The sequence below is a fragment of the Pristiophorus japonicus genome, chromosome 2 (genome assembly GCF_044704955.1).
Source record: "Pristiophorus japonicus isolate sPriJap1 chromosome 2, sPriJap1.hap1, whole genome shotgun sequence".
Classification (NCBI taxonomy): domain Eukaryota; kingdom Metazoa; phylum Chordata; class Chondrichthyes; family Pristiophoridae; genus Pristiophorus; species Pristiophorus japonicus.
Window position 1 is genome coordinate 149077476 of NC_091978.1, and position 20480 is coordinate 149097955.

At 48.2% G+C, this 20480-nt stretch overlaps 1 protein-coding gene across 1 annotated transcript in view; it reads right to left on the reverse strand.

Moving 5' to 3' along the window:
* Nucleotides 1-10795, reverse strand: part of LOC139232510 (probable tRNA methyltransferase 9B) — a 101536-nt gene extending 90741 nt beyond the window's left edge. Inside the window, exons 1-2 of the mRNA XM_070862833.1 lie at nt 10642-10795; nt 1948-2121 (exon numbers count right to left, since the gene is read on the reverse strand). Coding sequence (XP_070718934.1) covers nt 1948-2121; nt 10642-10795 — 328 coding nt within the window. The remainder of the gene's footprint in view (nt 1-1947; nt 2122-10641) is intronic.
* Between the last annotated feature and the right edge of the window lie 9685 nt (nt 10796-20480).

A 20480-nucleotide genomic window follows, 5' to 3' on the forward strand; every position in this document is an offset into this window, starting at 1 on the left:
GGGCCTGGGACTTGCCTGTGGGGGCTGAGGCTGCAGGGTCTCTGTGTGAGATCCGGGCCTGGGACTTGCCTGTGGGGGCTGAGGCTGCAGGGTCTCTGTGTGAGATCCAGGCCTGGGACTTGCCTGTGAGTGGATTGAGGCTGCAGCTCCAGCTCGGTCGGCGCTGCTCTCTGGGGACCCGGGGCACGGCAGCACCCCGGGGAGCAGCAGCCTGTGGAGGAATGAAGTCTTCCCAGCTCCCACGGACCGTCCCCATCCATCTCCAGCCGAGGAGTGTCGGCCCATCGCATGCAATGACCCACAGTGGTAAAGCGTGCGTCTTGTCCCCATGGGATACCTGCACCATCGCTCTGCCAAGAACAGGTATCAGTTCCCTGGTGTAGGTACGCAGCTTCACCGTGACCGGAACCAGCTTGGGTCGTGCAGCTGGGTTAATCCACAGTTTATCAAAAGTTCTCCGACTCATCAACGACGGATCCGAGCCCGTGTCCACCTCCATACTCACAGGGACTCCGTTGATTTTTACTTCCCTTATCACTGGGGGCGAATCGTATACAGTCCAAGCACCTCATCTTCTTCTACCTGCTCCTCGCTGAACAGTGGATCATCCCCCATCTCCTCAGCCACACAGTGAGTCCGATTTCTTTTACACATACGCTGAAGGTGGACTTTAACGTGGCAGGTATTGCACGTATACTCCGCAAACCTGCACCGGTGAGCCCCATGGCTTCCTCCACAGCGCCAGCATGGTGCTGCTTGATTGGCCCCCCTCGGCGGACTCTGAGCTCCAGGATCCCGAGGTCCGTGCTTTCTGCCCCGGGCAGAGCCACGTTCTGCAGTTTTGTCCGTGGTGGGCGCTATCCTGTGGACAGTGCCTGCCGGGTTCGAGATTGTGTGGATCATTTTGCTTGGTGCTGCAAGTCGAGGTCATATGTGCCCGGCTGATGGCGATGGCCTTTGTCAGAGTGACTGTGGGTTCCGTGGCCAGCAGCTTGTGAAGGAGGCCCTCGTGGCCAATCCCCATAACGAAAACGTCCCGCAAAGCCTCGTCAAGGTGTGCCCCAAAATCACACGGCGCCGTGAGTCTCCTGAGGTCCGCAGCATATTTGGTGATATCCTGGCCCTCAGGTCTGCAGTGACAGTAAAATTTGTATCTGGCCGTGAGGATGTTCTCCTTCGGTTTCAACTGGTCACGAATGAGTTCAGTCAGCTCCTCGTATGACTTGTCCCTGGCACTCCCAGGTGCCAGCAAATCCCTGACGAGACAGTAAACCTCATCTCCACAACTGGAGAGCAATATCGCCTTACGCTTCTCTCTCATTGCGTATGTGTCCTCCGTCAGGTCATTTGCTGTGAAGTAGTACTGGAGCCTTTCCGTAAAGGCCTCCCAATCATTGCCCACGGTAAAATCCTTTAGCGAGCCCAGAGTAGCCATGGTTGCATGGAGTTCGTCCGCTTCCTCAGTGTCAATGTGGTGTATGTAGCACACAAATCACTGACTCCACACGGTCTGGTGTAAGTCTAACTGCTGTGACCTTCGTCCTTTATTGTTCAGCTCCAGAGTGCCTCCCAGGTGTGGTGGTCAGCCTTATATAGTCCTTGTTACAGGTACTACCAGGGTTTCCCATCACAGCGTCCTCTGTGGTGTGGCATAGTACTTACAATACATTTAAGGTACTGGGACGATACACACATCATTACATAACACTAATAGTCCAGGATGCCAAATGCAAGGTTACAGCAGCTGGATAGGTGGCACACTTGCGATGCAATCTGCCTGTCCTGCACCAAGGCAGGGAAAGCAGACACGAGAAATGAACGTTCACGCCCTTCCTTCATGCACAAGATATAACAAAATCAAAAATGTCTTTATAAAGTGTACAGAATGCAGGCTTGTAATACTTTGTCCTATCTGCTGGCATGTGATCATGTGATATCTTCACTTACCTCCAATAGAGATGACAGCATTAAAGCACTGATCCCTGTAGGGGAGAACAAGGTTGTCGCACACCATGACTTCATGTCCATGCCTTTTGGCAATCTCCACCAAGGAGCTGCAATAATCACTGCCCAGCTTATAGGCCTGGTTGTTTACACTCAGATATTTTCCAATCCCACAGCCTGCAGTAGATAAAGGCCGCAGTTAATGCCAGCTCATTGCTTCTTACAACGACATTAAGAGAAATTAGATCTAATTGTGATATAAGGGGGTGGGGTGGGGTGGGGGGGCACAATCTAGTGCTCACAGCAAGGGAGCGTCAGTAGCAGGGATTGCATTTTGGAAAATTTCAAATAAGCAACCGATTATTTTCTGTCCGCGCATTTGCACACAAATAAGCTGCCCTTGTACCAAAGGTCACCTCATTAGGATATTGAAATGTTACCCCCAGCACATTGCTCATGACATTGAAAGAGTGAAGAATTTGAGGGAGCAGCTCGCAAATATCTGACAGTGCTTTAACTGGAAGTGGACAGTGACAGCGACTGAGAGGAGGCTGGTCCTGAGCAACAGTGTGGCGCTGTGGAGAAAGGGACACTCCAGTGGAAGGTGACAGACAGGTTGACTACAGAAATAGTGGCGGTTGTATTGGAGGATTCAGGGATATAGACAGGCTTTTTTCGCAGAGTTCTTAATCGTATGCTGCCTCCCTAGAGTCAGGGTGAAGAACATACAGAATCAGTAAGAATAGTGAGAAAGAGCAACCAAATGTTGGAACCAATTACATATAAAGAAGTACATTTCAAGTCTTGCAAGGAAATGTAACAAATTAGTGATCAGATTTGAAAAACAAGACCTCCAGGGTAGCAAATTTCAGATTGTTTCCATGTGTCCACTCTGCAGAAGATAAGGATAGGAAGTTTAAGGTCAATGCATGGCTGCAGGACTGATGCAGGAGGGAAGGGTTCACACACTTGTGACAAATTTAAATAGTTATTGGGTGAAAACCATTTTAGGCAAAATGTCTATTGACACCACTGTGTCAGCCAATGACTTGAAGGCAGAGCAGGACTTAGGGAAGAACTCACAGCGAACACAGCAAAGTCTAGTTATTCAGCAAACAGAGTCTGTTTAAACAGCTCACTACAGCAGTCTACAGAGTCTATTTAAAAGAATCTCTATGAACGGCAGCAAACAGAGCTCATGATCGAAACTGCAGCAATGTCTCCTGATAAAAATAGTGAGTTCTCAAGCAAAATACAGTGAGTGGTGGATATTTACATATAAATTATGTGCGTAAAATCAATCCCAGTCAATTACAGCAGTATCCAAGCGTATCCAGTCTCCAGGCATAATTAACAGGGGTATTAATCATCTCCATTCTGTCTGGGAATAGTGGTGTAACTAGATGCAGCCCATTTTAGGTGCCTCATAAAATCAGTAAGTTTGAAACCAAATGCTGCAAGACAGTGTATTTGCATAGTAATACTAATAAACACATATTGTGGTCTATTAAAACAAAAATGGTTTCCAAAAGCGAAAATATTAAAATGAAAAGTAGCTTTGCTAAGTTCCTCCCAGGTCTATGAAATTTTTTGTTTTTTAGTCAGTTTCATGAACTGGGCTCATTCTTGAGCGCTGCAAGTATTTACTTCTGCCAATTGTAGAGTGGAAGAATTCCATAATATCAGCTAAAGGGGATTCCCTTCAGTCAGCCCATTCCAAAGTACAAGCAGAACTTTTTGGTGTTTTTAAGAGATTGATCACATCTGATTTATTCCTTTTGTTCAAGACTTGCCAGAATGGCTTCCCCAGTGATTTATAACAAGAAGAGTTTGCAGTTGTATAATTGCTTTGTTGAAAAAGGCAGCATTGTAAAGCCCTGTCCCCTCAGTACAGATTCACACGAGGCATGCAGTGAAGTCAAGGTCACTCTGGACCTGCACCTTTATTTCACAGCTCTGGAATGCTGCACTTGCCTGAGACCTGTCCTTATATACCTGTCTCTTGCAAGTGCACCCCTGGTGGTAAGGTATGCTGGTGGTTACAGGTCATATCTTATTACAGTCATGTATAGCACGTTAGGATACAGTTATATATAATAATGTAAGATACATGACATCACCCTCCCCCAAGGTCTTATTGTCTTTATAGGTTCAGTCTCTCAGGTGGTCTACGCTCTCGCGTGGAGCGTCTGAGTTGTGGTTCAGTTGTTTGCCTTGGTGTCTGTTTTTCTTTGGGTGTGGTTGCTGATATCTCGCCTGGGCTGTCTGTTTCGATTGGTGTGATTGTTGTTGACTCACCTGGGCTGTCTGTTGGGATTGCCCTTTCCTCAGGTTGTTCCCGCTGTCTGTCCACCAGGTGTGGTGCGAGTTCCACATTGTAGTCTGCCTCTGGTTCTGCAGTGTTGTTGGTAAATCTGCTTTTGACTTGGTCTACATGCCTCTGGCAGGTTTTGCCATTGTCCATTTGTACTACAAGTAGCCTGTTTCCTTCCTTGCTCGTTACTGTCCCTGCAAGCCATTTGGGACTCTTGTCATAGTTTAGTACAAACACGTTGTCCCCTCATTCCATCTCCCCCTCGAATTTCTATCATGGTACTCAGTCAGCTTACGGCGCTTTGCCTCAACGATTTCGTGCATGTCTGGGAGGATTAATGAGAGCCTTGCTTTTAAAGTCCTTTTCATCAACAGTTGCGCGGAGGGGATCCCAGTCAGTGAGTGCGGACGAGATCTGTATGCCAGCAGCAGTCGTGACAGGCGACCCTGCAGCGTGGGACCTTGGATTTTTAGCATGTCTTGTTTAATGATTTGCACTGCTCTCTCCGCCTGGCCGTTGGAAGCCGGCTTGAACGGTGCCGTCTTGACATGATTTATGCCGTGGTCAATTATAAAGTCTTGGAACTCTGCGCTGGTGAAGCACGGACCATTGTCACTGACCAATATGTCAGGGATTCCGTGCGTTGCAAACATGGTTGCGAGGCTCTCCACAGTGGTGGAGGTTGTGCTCGAGTTTAAAATGGTGCATTCAATCCACTTTGAAAATGCATCTACAACCACGAGGAACATTTTGCCCATGAATGGGCCCGCATAGTCTACGTGCACCCGCGACCACGGTTTGGTAGGCCAGGGCCAGGGGCTCAGTGCAGCCTCCCTGGGGGCATTGCTGAGTTGGGCACAAATGGTGCACCGTCGGACGCAGAGCTCCAAGTCCGCGTCAATATCAGGCCACTAGACGTGGGATCTGGCTATGGCCTTCATGAGAACGATCTCCGGGTGCTCGCGGTGGAGCTCCCGGACAAATGCCTCTCTGCCTCGCAGAGACATGACTACTCGGCTGCCCCACATCAGGCAGTCTGCTTGTAGTGATAGCTCATGCATGCGCCTGTGAAAGGGTTTTAATTCCTCGGGGCAGGCATCGCGAGCCTCTGCCCAGTCACCGGTTAGGACACATCTTTTTACAAGGATAATGTGGGGTCGCTGGCCGTCCAGGCTCTGATTTGGCGAGCCGTCATGGGCGAACCTGTGGACTCAAAGGCATTGATTGCCATGACGATCTCACAGTCCTGTTCGTCAGACCCTTCCGTGGTTGCCAGGGGTAGCCTGCTGAGCGCGTCGGCACAGTTGTCTGTGCCTGGTCTGTGCCTTATGGTATAGTCGTAGGACGCCAGCTTGAGTGCCCACCATTGAATTCGCGCCGAGGCGTTGCCATTTATTGCCTTGCTCTCGGATAGGAGGGACGTGAGGGGCTTGTGGTTGGTTTCTAACGCGAACTTGGCCCCGAAAAGGTATTGGTGCACCTTTTTGACACCATACACGCACGCAAGCGCCTCCTTCTCTACCATTCCGTACCCGCGCTCCGCCCGCGAAAGTGACCTGGAGGCATAAGCTATGGGTTGTAATTTGCCCGCACTATTGACATGTTGCAAAACGCACCCGACCCCATACGCTGACGCATCGCATGTGAGAACTAGCTTTTTACCTGGGTCAAAGAAAGTCAAAACACTGTTGGAACACAGAAGGTTGCGTGCCTTATTGAAGGCGCATTCCTGGGCATCCCCTCAAAACCCCTTCCTGAGTAGCACGTGGAGAGGCTCCAGCAGCATGCTCAAGTTCTGCATAAAGTTCCCAAAGTAATTGAGTAGCCCGAGAAAGGCGTGCAGTTCTGAGACATTCCGGGGCCTAGGTGCCAAGCAAATTGCTTCTGTTTTGGACTCTGTTGGGCGGATTCCATCAGCGGCAATCCTTCTGCCCAAAAATTCAACCTCGGGTGCGAGAAACAGGCACTTGGATTTCTTGACTCGTAGGCCTACCCAATCCAACCGCTTTAGTACTTCCTCCAAATTACGGAGATGGGAGTCGGTGTCCCTGCCCTTGATAAGTATGTAGTCTTGAAATACAACCGTCCCCGGGATGGACTTGAGCAGACTCTCCATGTTGCGCTGGAATATGGCAGCTGCTGACCTGATGCTGAATGGGCATCGATTGTACATGAAAAGGCTTCGATATGTCTTGATGGTGGTGAGTAGCTTGGATTCCTCGGTCAATTCTTGCATCATATACGCAGATGTGAGGTCTAATTTAAATGTTTACCTCCAGCCAATGTGGCAAATAAGTCCTCCGCTCTGGGCAGCGGGTACTGGTCCTGTAGGGAGACTCTGTTTATGGTAGATTTGTAGTCCCCACAGATTCGTACGGATCCATCAAGCTTCATGACTGCGATGATGGGACTTGCCCAGTTGCTAAATTCCACAGGTGATATACTGCCTTCCCGCAGAAGCCTGTCTAGTTCGTGTTCAATCTTTTCTCTCATCACATAGGGTACAGCTCTGGCCTTGTGATGGACCGGTCTAGCATCCTGTGTGATGTAGATTTTGACTTTGGCCCCTTTGAAAGTGCCCACACCTGGCTGAAAGAGATGTTCAAATTGCTTTATAACTGTTGAACAGGAGGTCCGTTCCTCTAATGAAATGACATGGACATCATCCCATTTCCAGTTTAGTTTTGCCAGCCAGCTTCTCCCCAGGGGAAGTCGGTTCACTGTCCCTTTGTGTATGACAGAGAGCATGGCGCTGCCGAGGACTGGTACGATTTCTTTGGTATAGGTCCTTAGTGTGGTGTCGACCCTTGTGAGTTTTGGTCTGTCTCTTTCATGCGGCCACAGTTATTCAAATTGTTAGCGCCCATGAGAGTTTAACTCGCTCCCGTATCCAGCTCCATGTTGACAGATATCCCGTTGAGTAGGACCCTCATCATTATAGGAGGCGTCCTGTTGTAGGAGCAGCGGCCATTGATCGTGTTGACCCACTGTACATCGGTGTCCCGGGTACTGTCCCCACCATCTTCTGATCCGCTTTCCGACCCATCCGATTCGTATACCAGCCGAGCTGCCATTTCTTTGCACATGCGGGCCAAATGCTCTGTATATTCACAATTTCTCCAAACAGCCTGCTGAAATCGGCATCCCCTTGACGAGTGCCCACCCCCACACCTCCAGCACAGACCTGTTCTATTGTTTAAAGTGTTCCCAAAGAATGAGCTGCGCCTGGCTGATCTCTCTTGAGCTTCTCTCAGTTTGTAGTTGATTGCTCGCATTGTGGGTTGATGAGGTGTGAACGGCCGTTCCTGTGGCCCTTGATGGCTTCTGCCTGCTGTCGAGAGCCTGTTCTCCCGGTTTTGTCTGTGTGTGGGGGTAGCAGCTTGTTTAGTGCTGTGAACTTCTTGTTCTGATATTTCGTTGGTTGTCATACCTGCATTGTAAATCAACCTCGTTTCTTCTTCCCCTACCAAGAATGTCTGTGCAACCAGTGCTGCTGCCTCTAAGGTCAGGTTCTTGGTCTCTATGAGCTTTCGGAATATGTCTGCATGGCCTATTCCTTCAATGAAAAAGCCGCTCAGCATTTCTCTCCTCAGTTCATCGGAGAACTCACATAAACTGGCCAACCTCCGAAGTTCCGCCACGAAGTCGAGTATGCTCTGGCCCACACAGCGATTGTAGTTGTAGAACCTGTGTCTGGCCATGTGTAGGCTGCTCGCTGGCTTCAGGTGGTCTCTTACCAGTGTGCTCAATTCTTCAAATTACTTGCTTGCTGGTTTCTTGGGTGCCAACAGATCCTTCATTAAAGCGTATGTTTTCAAGCCACAGCTGGTCAAGAGATGGGCTCTTCTCTTGTCTGCCTTATCGTCGCCTAACCAGTCTTTGGTTACAAAGCTTTGCTGGAGCCTTTCTATAAAGTCCTCCCAATTGTCTCCTGCATTGTACTTTTCATCTGATCCGTTGTTCGCCATTCTGTGGATTCTGTAATCCCGTAACTCGTCGCCACTGTAAAGTCCTGTCCCCTCAGTACAGACTCACACGAGGCATGTAGTGAAGTCAAGGTCACTCTGGACCTGCACCTTTATTTCACAGCTCTTGCCTGAGACCTGCCCTGATATACCTGTCTCTTGCAAGTGCACCCCTGATGGTAAGGTATGCTGGTGGTTACAGGTCATATCTTATTACAGTCATGTATAGCATGTTAGGATACAGTTATATATAATAATGTAAGATACATGACAAGCATGTAACTGAGCAATGCAGACTAGACATTTTCATGGTTGATCCTCATTCTTAACAGATCTTAGCCAAGGTGGTAATAGAGGTAGACAAAAATCAGCCGTGTCCTTGACCACTATCCAGTCACACCCTACTAGAAAGTGTATGAAAGACAGGTAAGAACAGAATTTGGCTCATCTGTGATGGCCTTTCTCCCTCCCTTAATGGTTGACTTGTCTTTTAGTATCATTGTCCTTACTACCTGTGTGAGTCCAAACATTTAGGACAGGTGAGGGAGAGTGCCCAGAGCCCATGGATCAGTATCCAAGCGGGAGTTGTTGCCTTCAGTACAGGAGAAGGGTAGAATGGAGGGGAAGTTGGCTAGAAACTAACAAAATTCCTGTAGAACATTGACAAATAAGGGAATCATGGATAAATTGACCCCGGATTTGTGGTCAGCAGCGAAGCAAAGGTGTTCGCTGCTTGCCCCGAAGTATGCTTCACACATGGATTTTGCGATCTCTGTGTCTACAACGGCGGATTTTATGACTTTCAATTCAATTCAATGAAAGTTAATGGGGACCCCCTGTGCAAAGTGCTGTGATGTCAACAGGCTGCTGAGCAGCCAATCAAAATGCAGAATTCTCACAGACAGCAAACAAGGAAGTGAGTAAGTTCTTAAAATTCTATGGGGGCGAATATCCCGGCCCAGCCACGAAATTCCGGTTAACGCCCCTCACAGGAAGTGGAGCACAATGTTGCACGCTTTACTTCGTTTTAGCGCAGACTCGTGTGTAGCGCTAATGCCTTTCAATGCCCCTCCCATTCTGTTAAAGGGGAGGGACGCTGCGAACTCTGTTGGCCCTTTGAAAGCCTTCACTGGACCTCCAGGTCTAAGGGTTGATGTGGCTGCAGCCTGGCACCAAGATGGAGTGCCAGACTTCACGATCGTGGCCCAGACCCCACGAAAGGAGCGGAGAATGGCCCGACCAGTAAGGGGGGGCAAAATAAAAGATGGCGGCACTCGGCACGGCGCACCTCCCCTTTAAGATTCGTTCGGTGATGGGTAACCAGACTGGTTTGTGACTCGCGAGGCTGGCGCAGGCATCACCTGCGGTGGCCTCATGTCGCACTGGCCAATTTCTGCCGCAGGGCGAAAAGCGAAAAGGGGTCACCACGCACGATGATGACGTCATTGCCAGAGGTACAGCAACCCAGGGGGCAACCAACAGGGGCGCAGTGCTACCGTTTTCGTACCTCTGCTAACACCCATGCAATTTCGCGGGAGTTGGTAGCATCCCGCCTCCCCGAGCGAAAACAGTTTTACACTATGTTAGCGCCCCTTGGAGGTGCTAAAGGGAGTTGCAGAACAGGGGAATTTTGACTATTAACTTTTTTTAAATGTAAGAGACAGCAAAAAAAAATGGGGCTTTCACATGGGGAAAAGGCACACCTAAAATAAAGAGAAACAATCTTTAAAACAAAATGTTTTGAAAATGTTCTTAAAAATGTAAATTTTTATTAAAATGGACAAATTTCACACTGCACAAAATTAAAGTTAGTTTTTCAGACCCTTAACATTTGTTTAGCATTAATAACACTGTCAAAATCCATTACACCTAATCCCTTTAGTGGGGAATTTAACAGCGTACTTACTGCGGGAGAGCCAACGTTTTCATCAGTTTCCCTGATTTGGCTGATTACACAGATTGTTGGCTCTGTGTGGGTGGGAAGAGCTGGTGGGCGGGGGGGCTGGGGTCGACATGCAGCCAGTTTCAGAGCTGTAATTGGCAGACCACAGTTTCAGGATTTCCGCATGTGCCTGCGCAGACGCCAAATCCCAATGTTGCAGTCAGTTTAAAAGACGGAATAATGGCGAACACTGACCGCAAATTCCGGGCCAAGTTAAAAATATAATTTTCAGATTATCCATATGAAAACGTGAAATCCAACAAAATCATTGAAGCTAACAGGTTCTGGCTATTGAAAAGAAGACATGATATCATCAACAAAAACAACTTACATTTATGTAGTGCCTTTAACGTAGTAAAACATACCAAGGCGCTTCAGAGGAGCGAAATATATAAAGCAAGGCAATTAAACAATATTTATCAAAATTCCTACTTGCTAATACATTGGTAAATGTTAAGCTTATTGTAATCCCTTACCAACATCAGCAATGAGGCTGCCCGGTTCTTGGTCCAGGAGGAACTGACGGACACAAGGCCAGGCCTTGCTTCGGAGCTCGATGAAGTATGGCGCCGTTTGCTCATATACATTATGGACGTGTGCTTCTTCCAACTGAATGGCTTCTAATTCCATCCTGTGGCAGAAAGGTCAGACTGGTGTTCCAAATAATAGCGTATAGACTGGAGCTAATCAGTGCATTTCCTGCAAACCTTTCAATCAGATTTGACTCTTTAGCTATATAAGCAGTGCCTCCTGAACCTTGATTGTAATCTGTGCTTAATTGTCTCCATTTGTAATCCATTTACTTCAAAGGCATATTCCAGTTCAAGAATGCTTATTTGAATTAAGTGCTTGAAGCTTTACCTCAACAATTCATCATAATTTGCAGCACTTTAAAACCCTTCTCATATTGCTGCATGTTTGGATTAAAACAAATATCCAAACTAGTAAAAATATTTATTATATTCTAATGGTTAATTGACAGTTGGCAGTTAATGGTCTCCAGTTTATCTATATAGACCAGGGATATTAATATGCAGGGGCCGCAGCTCACCGTGGCGGTCCCGACCTGCGAGGGAACATCAGCGGCAGGTCGGGCCCATAAAAGGAGTGGCGAGCGACGGCCATGGGCAGCGCGGAGGCGTACCACTTCAAGGTACAGCGCGAGCTGGTGCAGGAGGGCGACGGCCGCGAAGAGTGACGTCATCAAGATCCAGGTCAGTGATTGGAACATGGACAGATACAGCAGGAGCAGCGAGGTCGGGGCGAAGGAGCAGCCAGAGATTGTAGAGGGACGCGATCGGGGCCCAGGGGAGGTGCGAGTTTGGGGCCAGGGACCCAGGGGCAGCACGGGCCAGCCCACACTGCGATACGTGTACGCACTAGGTCCATGCAACAGAGCTGGTCTCCAGTCATCTTGCATAATCCTTGCCACTGAACCAAGATCTAGCTCTTTCAAGCCCATGTGGTGGCTGGTGTGCAATGGCCACCCCACGTTAAAAAAATTCACGCACAGGCATCTTCCACTTTTCAGGATGTAGTTTGGGTCCTTCATTGAAACACCTGTGAACTCGTCCTTTTATTGGCGTGGAAGCAAGTCATCCTCGTTTCGAGGGACCGCCTATGATGATGATGATAATTTGCAAATTTGGGCTGGCATTGGGATTAGTTGATTTTTCCCAGAGTTTGTGGAGAAGATGGTGATAGGCATAAAGCCTGGATAATCCGTTGTTGAATGGTCATTGTAACAGTATAAATAAGGCAGCCTCCAGCACAGAAATGGGCAGTAGTTCCATCATGCCAGAACACTGCCCATTTGTTCCGTGGAATTGTTTCCACCAATAACCATTCCAGTCTATAATATGCCAATATTGCAAAGTCTAGGCTAAAAAGTATGCCATTTGCCGCAATGTGATAACAGGTCCTATCTCATGAGACAGACTGAATCATTCTCCAAGTCATAAGTGGGCTATGATCAGCATCAGTTTAGAGATGTTTATCATATCCCTGCTTGATTCACCTATTGTAATTATAACAGCCATAGTATGGGTATGTTTTCAGCTCAGTAATTATTAAACCAAGGCAGATCAGGTCTCATCTTCATGCTTCCTCTGCAGAACTGTCCCCCTGAAAATGCAGCTCCCCCTCAGTGTTGCACTGGCGTCTCAGGCCAGACTACAAGTATTCACCTCAAATTCACAGCCTTGTGACCCAGAGATGAAAGTACTACTAACAAAGCCAGACTGTGAAAAAGAACATTTATCCAGTTGTCCTCAGTGTCTCAGTGTCTCAGTGTCGCAGTGTCTCAGTGTCTCAGTGTCCCAGTGTCTCAGTGTCTCAGTGTCTCAGTGTCCCACTGTCTCTGTGTCTCAGTGTCGCAGTGTCCTAGTGTCTCTGTGTCTCTGTGTCTCAGTGTCGCAGTGTCTCAGTGTCGCAGTGTCCTAGTGTCTCAGTGTCTCAGTGTCTCAGTGTCCCAGTGTCCTAGTGTCTCAGTGTCTCAGTGTCCCAGTGTCCCAGTGTCCTAGTGTCTCTGTGTCTCAGTGTCTCAGTGTCCCAGTGTCCCAGTGTCTCTGTGTCTCAGTGTCTCTGTGTCGCAGTGTCCTAGTGTCTCAGTGTCTCAGTGTCCCAGTGTCCCAGTGTCTCAGTGTCGCAGTGTCCTAGTGTCTCTGTGTCCTAGTGTCTCTGTGTCTCAGTGTCCCAGTGTCCTAGTGTCTCAGTGTCTCAGTGTCCCAGTGTCCCAGTGTCTCAGTGTCTCAGTGTCCCAGTGTCTCTGTGTCTCAGTGCAGATTATATTCCAGGCCCTTTCTGGAATCAATGCGTGATTGGGTGAAAGTTGAGAAAAGAGAAAAGAGAAAAGAATTGGGCTCAGTTGTGATGGCTTCCATCGCCCAACAGGCTGCCAACATTCATGTCTGAATTCACACATGAGAAATGGCTGCTTGGATAAAGCACCAGAGAGCTCCAATACTTGTGGGGTAGTGAGGGTCAGTGCCTTCAGGAAAGAAGGGAAGAAAAGAGCAAAAAAAGAAACACTTCTGTGCTATCATTCTCGTGGAAATCTGATTTTATTCCCACTGCTCTTTCTCCACAAATACGTTGGCCTACAAATTGGACTACTTACCGCCACCCATTTGTTCCGCTATCCTGGTGAAAAATGGCAGCCGTCACTCTAGCACACTTCTCTAGTGCGGGACTCGACGGCTGCCATTTTGGTGAGGGCCTTAGCGCCGCCAATAGCAGCGCTGACCCTGGAGATGTAAATCAAGAGAGGGTGACGTCAGTTGGCATACAACGCCGACTTAACGTTACCTCTGCGAACTTCGACTTTAGCACTGAACTCGCTCTGAAAAGTAAGCGTTCAGCAGACTGACAGAGACGCTATCAGCCTCTTAAAGGGACACACACATCGTTCAGGAAAGTTTGCAGTTAAGCTTTAGGATTGGATTTTTTTATTTTATTGAAGAAGTGGCTTGGTGCAATACATGTAGGGGGTGCAAGGAATGCTCCTGGACACTTGCAAGGTCTCGGATGGTAAAGGAAGGCTTCTGAGAAGACAGAAAATGCTGCAAATAGTCAGCAGGTCAGGCAACATCCGAGGCGTTCATGTCTCAGGTAGAGATGTTGCCTGACCTGCTGAGTATTTCAAGCATTTTATGCTGTTATTTCAGATTTACAACATTTGCTCACAGAGGGAAGAGGAAGACGCAGTAGAGGAAGAAGAGAAGATGAAGAAGCAGAAGATGAGGTAGCAGAAGAGGAGAAAGCAGAAGGAAGGATGCAATCCAAACAGCCCCTTTCTGGCTGGGATTTCTGGGATGGAATCATCTGCCTGTAGTACCAATGACCACAACCCCAATTCCCCTTTCAACATTTCTCCCACACCTTACCTTCCCTCTGTTACTGACCATCACAGCGTTCTCTTGGTCACAATACTAAAATAAATGTCTGCACAAAGCAAACTTTACAATCCAACTTTATACATATAGCCATCCAATATGATATTTAGAAATCAACTCATCACCCTTATGCATTCCCTCAGTGACTATTTTGTGTGTACCTTTGCCTTTCCTACTGATGTCACGCAGTGCTACCCCAGCGACTGCAGCTTGGGTGGTGGAAGGCTGCTGACTTTCAGTGGAGGACACTGCAAATGGCCTTGCACTTCAACCTCAAGGAGCTGGTGACTGAGAGTGTCAAATTGAGTGACGGTGTTTCTTCATTTCTTGGGTGTATGAAATGAGGAAGACCCAAGGGTGGAGTTGTGGTGAAGGGATGGCCGGAAAGCAAGAGGTGCATGTGAGAAGAAGGATAATGTATAAGGAGGATAACCACATCTTGTATCCTTTCAGACCCACCACTGGCCAAGGGCTCAACCATGCCCCTGCCAAGAATGCCCAGCACCGTCTCCTCCAAGGGGGTCAGATGAAGCTAGGAATGGGAGACGTGCCTCATATTTGGTACAGTTTGTTGGTAGGTGAGTGATTCGGCCCGGTGGGGTGGGAGGGGGGTACATGCATTGAGCAGTGTGTGAGGCTAGTGATTCAGTTGGTAGGAGACAGCTCAGGAAGGTGCATTCATAGACCTTGACCAGTGGTCTGAGGTCATGAAACTTCTTTGGGCACTGAAGCCAGGTCATGGGGGGGGGGGGGCGCGGGGGGTGGGTGGAGGGGGGTGGTGACACTGCTGGCAGTGACAACCTCGGTGATGTGGTCCCACATCATTCTTTCTGGAGGGCCTCCTGGCCCCTGTGGGTAGAGGATCTCTCTTGCAATGTTGACCTATACACAAAGCTGGAGTGCTACGTGTAGGACCCCGGGTCCCCCTTCCCTGGCTTGATGAGCCATTTGTGTTAGTGCTGAAGCTCTTTTCACATTTTTTTAGGTGCGGATGGGAATTCAGCTTTAAGAGCTAAAGACTTACATTTGGGAATTCTTTTTAATGTTAATTTTTTTCCAGAAGGCAGTTGGGCTGTAAGGGCTAAAAGCTGCCTATTTTTACATGATTTACAGTAGGCAGTTCCCCTTTAAGAAACCGACTGCTTTCTGAAATGACAGCCTCACTTTCAGTGCAGACTGTTCTTGCTGCAATCACGCTTCGGTCACACTACATTGGGGACTCCTGCTAGGACGAACACCAACAAGACAGCATTGCACAGTGAGTTTAGTGCTGGGCTAATGTTAATTAGTCATCATTTTCAGCGGCCGTTAACACCCATTGGTGGCACCAACAGCTTTTTTGGGATTCATGAATTTCTAGACCTTGGAGTTTAATTGTTAAAGTAACTGTAGCCTGAATTTTCATCAAAAATAAAGATATGGGTCTTGAACTTCTGAGGGCTGATCTCGAATTCTGCAGCAATTTCAGTGGGAGATTGGTACAGCTCTCAGAGAAACAGTGTAAATGACCATTAGTGGCATATTTTGGGGGCTTCTGCTGATCTTCTGCCGAAGTTACAACAAGAGAACAGGAAGAACCCCCACAGAAATTCAGGGCCACATTTAGTGAAAGTGTTATCCAACATGCTTCTCTCCATTTGACAATGAAAGGGTTAGTGCAATCAGACAGAATATAGTGTCTCCATGATGGTCAAAGGTTGAGTTGTTAGCATTCATAGAACTCTCCTCCATCTGAACACCAGCTGAAGCGAAAAAGGGATAACCTGTGTCGATCACATCAATTTCAACACCACAACACTTGAAGGGCCCATGAAGCAAACTGAAAAAATCTTTAACTACCAACAGCACAGACTTTTCAAGGACAAAGTTTTCTAAAAAAAAGTGGTACACCCATACCAACAAACTTGTATCACAGATCTTCACTCTCCCTAAGGATCACAGACCACTCATTCTTGCTGCAAGGCCTCTTGAATGCTCTCAACCGTCCCCTAACAAGGGTTTCTGGGCTGGATTTTCGGCTTGTTGCCAGCTCTGTTTTAGCCCCAAAGGGGCAGCAATGGCGGCGATAAGCTCTTCCGGGCAGGCGGTCAGCTTCCAGCGCCCCACCGGCATTTAGGGGGCCAGTTTAAGATGTCCAGAGGTCATGAAAGGCGCTATATAAATGCAAGTCTTTCTTTCTCTGAGTACTTCCATACATCCAGTCTCACAAAGTGCTCTCAAGCTCTCTATCTCCAGGAGTCTTTCCTCCATGAGTATTCCCAGACACAGCTCCCGTAACTGCAACCTAGATAATAGACCCTTTTACCACTGTTTACAACTCACCAACGCAACGTGCCATTTCCCCTGCTTCTTCCCAGCCCCCAAAAATAGATGTCCAGGTCTCACACCTGAAATAGGCGCTGGCTCCTTGCATATTCAAAGAAGGGGCCTAATACCTATTTGAGGCCCCCTCCAAAATTGGGATGCCTGAAAACAGAATTCCTGACGTCTCCCCCACCACCCTCCCTTCCCCCCCTCAACACCCCTCCGTCATTCTCCTCCGGCCCTCCCCGTGCTCATCCAGTCAACCCCGGCCCCCGCGCGATCCCTCCCTCCCTCGTCTCTGCAGCCTAGTGCTGCAGATCTAATCACCTGCAGCCAGCCAGTCTCTGCCGGGTTTCCCGACCGCTTCTGATCCCCCCGCTCCCAACCCGGCTCCTCATTAAAATTTAGTCCTTGGACAGACCTACTCATTTGTCCCACACCCCTGTTCTTTCCCCATAGCCATGCAAATATATCATATTCTCTTTTGAAAGTTTCTATTGAATCTGCTTCCACTACCCTTTCATGTAATGCATTCTAGTTCATAACAACTTCCTGCATAAAATAACTTTTTCTCATCTCCCCTGTTTATTTCCTGCTAATCCTTCTGAACCCACGTTTAGATAGAAGCAATCCTCATGCCATACACAGGTAATAACACCTTGGACGTTCTACCCATATTGCACTGCTGTTTACACACATCTACTTTACTGCTAAAATAAAATAATAAAATATAACCCATACCATGGTAAATAAAAATAATTATGTGATTACCGAAGAAGCAAATCCTGTTTTAATTCTGAGATATTCCAAGGCTGCCAATTACTCCTTATTCACTCGGAACAGAGGTTGTGTCCATTATAATTTTCCATAATGTATTGATTTTACATTTCCTCAGTGTTACATGTGTGGACTTGTATTTACTCTGTACAGCCACCAGAGGACTCATTCCCCGGAGTCCCAAGGGATCCCATAATCTCTTGGGAGCACAGATATTGAAGAAGGCTTCACAGGTTGGTGATGCACTCCGGAGACCTGCAATAAAAGACTACGGTCACACTTTACTTTGAGCTCACAGTGTTCAGTCTGACTCTTTCTCCATACACAACAACTGGCGACGAGATACAGATAGCGAACCCAAAGAAGCAGAGAACAATGGGCATCCTGGAGACATTTTTGGAGGGAGATGATTGGGAAACTTTTGTGGAACGACTCGACCAATACTTCATGGCCAACGAGCTAGATGGGGAAGAGAGCGCTGCCAAACGTAGAGCGATCCTCCTCACTGTCTGTGGGGCACCAACGTATGGCCTCATGAAGAATCTGCTCACTCCAGCAAAACCCACTGAGAAATCATACGGCAATTGGTGCACACTGGTCCGAGAGCATTTGAACCCGAAGGAAAGCGTACTGATGGCAAAGTACCGGTTCTACACCTACAAAAGGTCTGGAGGCCAGGAAGTGGTGAGTTATGTCGACGAGCTGAGATGCCTTGCAGGACATTGTGAATTTGAAGGACATTTGGAGCACATGCTCAGAGACTTTTTCGTGCTTGGCATTGGCCACGAAACCATATTTCGCAAGCTTTTGACTGTAGAGACCCCAACCTTGAGTAAGGCCATAGTGATAGCCCAGGCATTCATTGCCACCAGTGACAATACTAAGCAAATCTCTCAGCACACAATTGCTGCTACAAGTACTGTGAACAAAGTGATGTTGTTTTCGAATCGTAACGTACAGGGCAGGTGACACATACCTGCAGCTACACATCCGCAGATGTCTCAGAGTCCACCCTCAAGGGTGATGAATGCAAGGCCATTAACACCTTGTTGGCACTACGGGGGTGATCATCATTTCCATTCATGCTGATTCAAAGGATACGTTTGCAAGGGCCGTGGAACAATGGGACACCTTCAACGAGTGTGCAGGCGAGCTGCTAAGCCTGCAAACCACCACGTTGCAGAGGAGGACAGATACACGGAGGATCACTACAGACCAGAGCTTCAGATAGAGGAGGCAGAGGTACATGGGGTGCACACATTCGCTACGAATGGTCCCCCAATAATGCTGAATGTTGAACAAAATGGACTCCCGGTGTCAATGGAGCTGGACACGGGCGCGAGCCACTCCATCATGGGCAAAAAGACTTTCGAAAGGTTGTGGTGCAAAAAGGCCTCAAGGTCAGTCTTAACTCCAGTTCGCACGAGACTAAGAATTTACACTAAAGAACTGATTCCTGTAATCGGCAGTGCTATCGTAAAGGTCTCCTACGATTGGGCGGTGCACAAGCTACCACTCTGGATGGTACCGGGCGATGGTCTCACCCTGCTCGGCAGGAGCTGGCTGGGAAAGATACGCTGGAGCTGGGACGATGTCCAAGCGCTATCGCCCGCTGACGACACTTCGTGTGCCCAGGTCTTAAACAAATTTCCTTCGCTGTCCGAACCAGGCATCGGGAAATTCCAAGGAGCAAAAACACAGATCTACCTAATTCCAGGGGCGCGACCCATCTATCACAAGGCGAGAGCAGTACCGTACATGATGAGAGAAAGGGTAGAGATCGAGCTAGACCGGCTGCAACGAGAGGGCATCTTCTCACTGATCGAGTTCAGCGAGTGGGCCAGTCCTATCGTCCCAAGTCCTCAAGGGAGACGGCACCATCAGAATCTGTGGCGATTACAAAGTAACTAGCAATCATTTCTCCCTGCAGGACCAATACCCACTAGCAAAAGCTGACGACCTCTTTGCAACGCTGGCAGGAGAAAAGATGTTCACGAAACTGGATCTGTCTTCAGCCTACATGACGCAGGAACTGGAGGAATCATCGAAGGCCCTCACCTGCATCAACATGCACAAAGGTCTTTTTGTTTATAACAGATGCCCGTTTGGAATCCGATCAGCGGCGGCAATATTCCAGAGAAACATGGAAAGTTTACTGAAGTCAGTCCCGCACACCGTGGTCTTCCAGGACGACATCTTGCTCACAGGTCGGAACACAGTCGAGCACCTGCAAAACCTGGAGGAGGTTTTTAGTCGGCTCAACCGCATGGGGCTCAGGTGAAAACGCTCGAAGTGCGTTTTCCTGGTGCCTGAAGTGAAGTTCCTGGGAAGGAGAATTGCGGCGGACGACATCAGGCCCACCAACGCGAAGACGGAGGCAATCGAGAATGCACTGAGGCCACAGAACATGACGGAGCTGCGGTTGTTTCTGGGACTCTTGAACTACTTTGGTAACTTCTTACCGGGTCTCAGCACCCTGCTAGAACCACTACATGTCTTACTATGAAAAGGGGGCAAATGGATTTGGGGCAAAAGCCAACAAAATGCCTTTACAAAAGCGAGAAAATTGTTATGCTCAAACAAATTGCTTGTGTTGTATGATCCAAGTAAGCGTTTGGTACGAGCATGTGATGTGTCGTCACATGGCGTCAAGTGTCTATTGCAACAAGCTAATGATTTCGGGAAACTGCAGCCGGTTGCTTATAGAAACATAGAAAATAGGTGCAGGAATAGGCCATTCGGTCCTTCGAGCCTGCACCGCCATTCAATAAGATCATGGCTGATCATGCCTTCAGTACCCCTTTCCTGCTTTCTCTCCATACCCCTTGATCCCTTTAGCCCAAAGGACCATATCTAACTCCCTCTTGAATATATCCAATGAACTGGCATCAACAACTCTCTGCGGCAGGGAATTCCATAGTTAACAATTCTCTGAGTGAAGAAGTTTCTCCTCATCTCAGTCCTAAATGGCCTACCCCTTACCCTAAGACGATGTCCCCTGGTTCTGGACTTCCCCAACATCGGGAACATTCTTCCTGCATCTAACCTGTCCAGTCCAGTCAGAATCTTATATGTTTCGATGAGATCCCCTCTGATCCTTCTAAAATCCAGTGAATAAAGGCCCAGTTTATCCAGTCTCTCCTCATATGACAGTCCAGCCACCCCTGGAATCAGTCCAGTGAACCTTCGCTGCACTCCCTCAATAGCAAGAATGTCCTTCCTCAGATTAGGAGACCAAAACTGAACACAATATTCCAGGTGAGGCCTCACTAAGGCCCTGTACAACTGCAGTAAGACCTCCCTGCTCCTATACTCAAATGCCCTAGCTATGAAGGCCAACA